This window comes from Anoplopoma fimbria, chromosome 24, assembly GCF_027596085.1.
Source record: "Anoplopoma fimbria isolate UVic2021 breed Golden Eagle Sablefish chromosome 24, Afim_UVic_2022, whole genome shotgun sequence".
In the NCBI taxonomy this organism is placed as follows: domain Eukaryota; kingdom Metazoa; phylum Chordata; class Actinopteri; order Perciformes; family Anoplopomatidae; genus Anoplopoma; species Anoplopoma fimbria.
In genome coordinates, this window is record NC_072472.1 from 664,917 (window position 1) to 669,916 (window position 5,000).

A 5,000-nucleotide genomic window follows, 5' to 3' on the forward strand; every position below is an offset into this window, starting at 1 on the left:
CTCTCCTCCCTCACCCTCCTCCCTCCCCCCTCCCTCTCCTCCCCTCCCCCCACCCCCTCTCCTCCCTCACCCTCTCCCTCTCTCCTCCCTCCCCTCCTCCCTCACCCTCTCCTCCCCTCTCCTCCCTCACCCTCTCCTCCCTTCCCCTCTCCTCCTCATCTCCCCCTCCCCCCTCCCTCCATAGATCATTGTTTCTCACGTTGGAGCCGATGACCACAGACATCCTCTCGATCACGTCCACAAAGATCTCACTCTTCCCTCCCTGGAAAAAAACAAACACTCGTGTACGTAAACTGAGTTTGTTTGAGGAGGTCGAGCTGGGACCCGACTATTTACTGGAACATGTCAGTTCATTTATCCAACCCTGGAAACATTTATGGACCTTCATCTATGACTAAATAAACGTCTAAATCTCTCAGTTTGAAACTTTTGATTTAGTTTTTTTTCCCAAAGAACAAAACATTTAATTCTGTACTTTAATACAGTTTCAGATTTAAACATTTTCTACGATCAGACTTACAAACAACAAATTAACGGTCTCGTAAAAATGAGGAATAATAATCATAACATCGTTTAATAAACACAACGCTGGAATGTAAACTTCTACAACTCCCTCATCCCACTTCCAGACCTTTAAACAGCTCCTGTGTTCACATTCCTGTTTCTAAAAGACAAAACCACAGCGTTCCAGTGATTCACAGACTGGACAGACTTCAGATACATAAACACTCATCCACTGGTGTTTATAAGGAATATGAACACGACACACTGACTTCAGATCAGCTGTCTATTTGCGTCAGTAGTTTTTCTCCTGAACAGAGATTCATGAACCTGAATCCTGGGACTCGATGAATCATAAACACTGGTCTGGTTCGTGGTGGTGTACCTGCTCTCTGCTGGACTGGATGGGTCTGGTGGCTGCAGAGCTCGGAGCCACTTTACTCTGCTGGGTCTCTGCTCCAAACTAAAGACAACAACAACAACAACAACAACAACAACAGAGCGTCTGAGACCCGACCAGAAACACACAATCAATTAACACAATATAAAGACGGAGGTAGACATCTTCATCCTTTATGTTCATGAAATATGCAGCAGTAGTTTACATCAAATCACTTTATAAACCTTTAAAATGTGTTTATAAAACACTATAATGCAGTTGTGAGTCTGTATTAATGTATTTGTTAACTATAACAACAAAATAATGCACATCAGTAAAATTGTGTCTTCATTGGAGGAGTGATGATCCAGAGTGACTTTGTTGTTGTTGTTTTGTTTTGTATTGTTGTTGTTTTGTTGTTTTGTTGTTGTTGTTGTTGTTGTTGTTGTTGTTGACGTACCAGGCCGACGTTGCTGAGGTCAAACAGGCTGAACGGTCTGGAGGACACGGCTTCAGTCTGGATGAAGTTCTTCAGGACGTCAGAGGACGTCGTCTGGATGTAACCATAGTCCTGAGAGAGAGACAGAGAGAGAGAGAGAGAGAGACAGAGAGACAGAGAGAGAGAGAGAGAGAGAGAGAGAGAGAGACAGAGAGAGAGAGAGAGAGAGAGAGAGAGACAGAGAGAGACAGAGAGACAGAGAGAGAGAGAGAGAGAGAGAGACAGAGAGAGAGAGAGAGAGAGAGAGAGAGACAGAGAGAGAGACAGAGAGAGAGAGAGAGAGAGAGAGAGAGAGAGAGAGAGAGAGAGAGAGAGAGAGAGAGAGAGAGAGAGAGACAGACAGAGACAGAGACAGAGAGAGAGAGAGAGAGAGAGAGAGAGACAGAGAGAGAGAGAGAGAGAGAGAGAGAGAAGAGAGAGAGAGAGAGAGAGAGAGAGACAGAGAGACAGAGAGAGTGAGGTGTATTCTGGTCTGTTATTTGTAACAGTGGGAACATAAGCTCAGATATTGTGTGCTGACATAAACGAGGTTCCTGTGATTAATGTTTAAAGTGTTTACATGTGTATTAATGAGGATAAATACCTTTAACATTAACACCACACACACATTAAACACTAACTGTGATGTGTTCTCCTCTTCATCAATATCTCTCCATGTTCATCATCCTCCTCACTCACCACCACCTCGTCCAGCAGCTCGTAGATCAGAGCGAAGTTCATCTGCACAGACGTCTCTGACAGACAGCCACAGTGGTCCTTCACCAGAGACGCCAGCCTGAGGACACACGGGTACAGGACAGGAGCACCAGGAGCACCAGGAGCACCAGGAGCACCAGGAGCACCAGGAACACCAGGAGCACCAGGAACACCATCACCTCCATCAGCCCCATCATCTCATCACCTTCATCACCCCCCTCTTCCCTCACCCTCTCATTTCTCCCCTCTCCTCCTCTCACCTTCTCCTACCATCCTCTCCTCACCCTCCCCCTCACCTTCTCCTCCCTCACCTCTCCTCATCATTATCCTCCCCCTCACCCTCCTCCTCACCTCCCTCACTCCTCCCCTCTCACCCTCTCCTCTCCTCATCCTCTCCCTCCCCACCTCTCCCTCACCTTTATCCCTCCCTCTCCTCCCTCACCCTCTCCTACCTCACCTCCCTCCCTCCTCCTCTCCTCATCCTCTCCTCATCCTCCCCCTCACCTTCTCCTCCCTCACCCTCTCCTCCCTCACCCTCTCCTCCCTCATCCTAGATTTCTCTTAAATTCACAAAAGTTACCATTAGATAACGCCTCATTTGCATATTTAAACATAACATTTGAGAGAACTTGTAACATAAAAACCATTCATCTTCTTTATGCAGAGGGAATAAAGACGTATCCTAAACGTCTGTAAAGCCTTTGACTCTTACATGTCAACAAAATGAGACTGCATAAAAGAACCTGGCTTCATCCAATGTTCACATTCATGTTCTGGACATGGATGCAAATTAGCACAAATTTGATTAGATAATGCCTCATTTGCATATTTTTACATAACATTCCAGCAAACGTGTAACACATAAAATAACTCTTCATGTCAGTAATGGACTGGAGCAGTTTCCTGGTGATATCTGCTGGATATCTGTGTGACCTCATTCACCTGTCGTGTCTTCTTTAAACACCACTATTACCTGTTGAGGAACTCGATGATGGTGAAGGGGGAGGAGTCAGCTGTCGTCGTGGCGACCCAGTACAGCCCTCCCTGTCTGACGTGGACGAAGTGGAGATCTTTGTGACTCTGCAGAAACAAAAGCACAGGACTGATGATGCGTTCAGGGCCCACGGCACTGGAGCTGCTAAATCAATGATCTGTCTTCTATTAAATGAATCACAAACTATTTCACTAAAGTAAATCCTGATTCCAGCCTTTAAAAGTGGATATTTTCTGGTTTCTTTTCTCCTCTGTGACAATAAACTGAATATCTTTGAGGTTGTGGACAGAAAAGACAATGTGTGTTTCCTGTTTCTATTCTTTTCTATACATATAAAGGTTTATTATAATTATAATCATTATCATCGTTGTTACCATGACGACCGGAGGCTGGTCTCCGGTCAGAGCTGTGACCTTCTCGTAGAAAACACTGACGACATCACTGCCTGCTTCCCCCCGGACTGATGGAGATGTTAAGATGTTTTAACAACAGACAGAAAGTGAAGCAGAAACTACACATGTGGTTCATCTGTGTTGCTAGGATACAACTCCACATAAACAATACAACTGTTTACACAGTGCATGGTGTGCAGGGTTTCAGGAGGGGGAGGATACAGTCTTTATAGATGAGGTGGTCTCCCTGAGAGGACAAGATGAAGACCTGAGAGATCATCCTGCTGAGAGACAGACAAAGGACAAGAGACAGGATTCAGTTCAGGACAGTAGCTCCCCCTGCTGGTCATGTGTGGTACAGTCATGTTTCAAAATATAATTAATGTCCCTTTTTCATTAATCTGAATTAGCTGCATCACTGTGGAGGACTGGTCTCTAAAAAGGAAACTATAAATAAATAAATAAACCAGTCCTTCATTTCTTTGAGGGCTAAATCCTCCCACCAGACTGCACTAACTATTCTATCTCTACTCACTATTCTATCTCTACTCACTATTCCATCTCTACTCACTATTCTATCTCTACTCACTATTCTATCTCTACTCACTATTCCATCTCTACTCACTATTCTACATCTCTACTCACTATTCTATCTCTACTCACTATGATACATCTCTACTCACTATTCTATCTCTACTCAGTATTACTATCTATTCTATTCTATCTCTACTCACTATTCTATCTCTACTCACTATTCTATCTCTACTCACTATTCTACATCTCTACTCACTATTCTATCTCTACTCACTATTCTATCTCTACTCACTATTCTATCTCTACTCACTATTCTATCTCTACTCACTATTCCATCTCTACTCACTATTCTACATCTCTACTCACTATTCCATCTCTACTCACTATTCTACATCTCTACTCACTATTCTACAACTCTACTCACTATTCTACATCTCTACTCACTATTCTACAACTCTACTCACTATTCTACATCTCTACTCACTATTCTACATCTCTACTCACTATTCTACAACTCTACTCACTATTCTACATCTCTACTCACTATTACTATTCTATCTCTACTCACTATTATATCTCTACTCACTATTCTACAACTCTACTCACTATTCCATCTCTACTCACTATTCTACATCTCTACTCACTATTCTATCTCTACTCACTATTACATTACATTAGTCATTCAGCAGACGCTTTTATCCAAAGCGACTTACAGGAAGTGTATTCAACATAGGTATTCAAGAGAACTACTAGTCACCAGAAGTCATAAGTGCATCTCCTTTCTTAAACAAGCATCTTAAAGCATAAACCAGAGCAAAAGTATAGTGCAGAGGCAGATTACTACGAGAACAATAATTGGAACAAACTAATACGAATAGGATAAGTGCAGTAAACGAATACGAATACAATAAGTGCAGCGAACTACTACTATCTCTACTCACTATTCTATCTCTACTCACTATTCCATCTCTACTCACTATTCTATCTATACTCACTATTCTATCT

At 43.0% G+C, this 5,000-nt stretch overlaps 1 protein-coding gene across 1 annotated transcript in view; it reads right to left on the reverse strand.

Moving 5' to 3' along the window:
* The window catches only part of ap4m1 (adaptor related protein complex 4 subunit mu 1), a 14,918-nt gene that overhangs the window by 9,152 nt on the left and 766 nt on the right, over nt 1-5,000 (reverse strand). Inside the window, exons 2-8 of the mRNA XM_054625493.1 lie at nt 3,684-3,745; nt 3,444-3,529; nt 3,049-3,155; nt 2,058-2,154; nt 1,341-1,451; nt 887-964; nt 200-262 (exon numbers count right to left, since the gene is read on the reverse strand). Of these exons, the coding sequence (XP_054481468.1) occupies nt 200-262; nt 887-964; nt 1,341-1,451; nt 2,058-2,154; nt 3,049-3,155; nt 3,444-3,529; nt 3,684-3,741 (600 nt within the window). The 5' untranslated portion in view covers nt 3,742-3,745. The remainder of the gene's footprint in view (nt 1-199; nt 263-886; nt 965-1,340; nt 1,452-2,057; nt 2,155-3,048; nt 3,156-3,443; nt 3,530-3,683; nt 3,746-5,000) is intronic.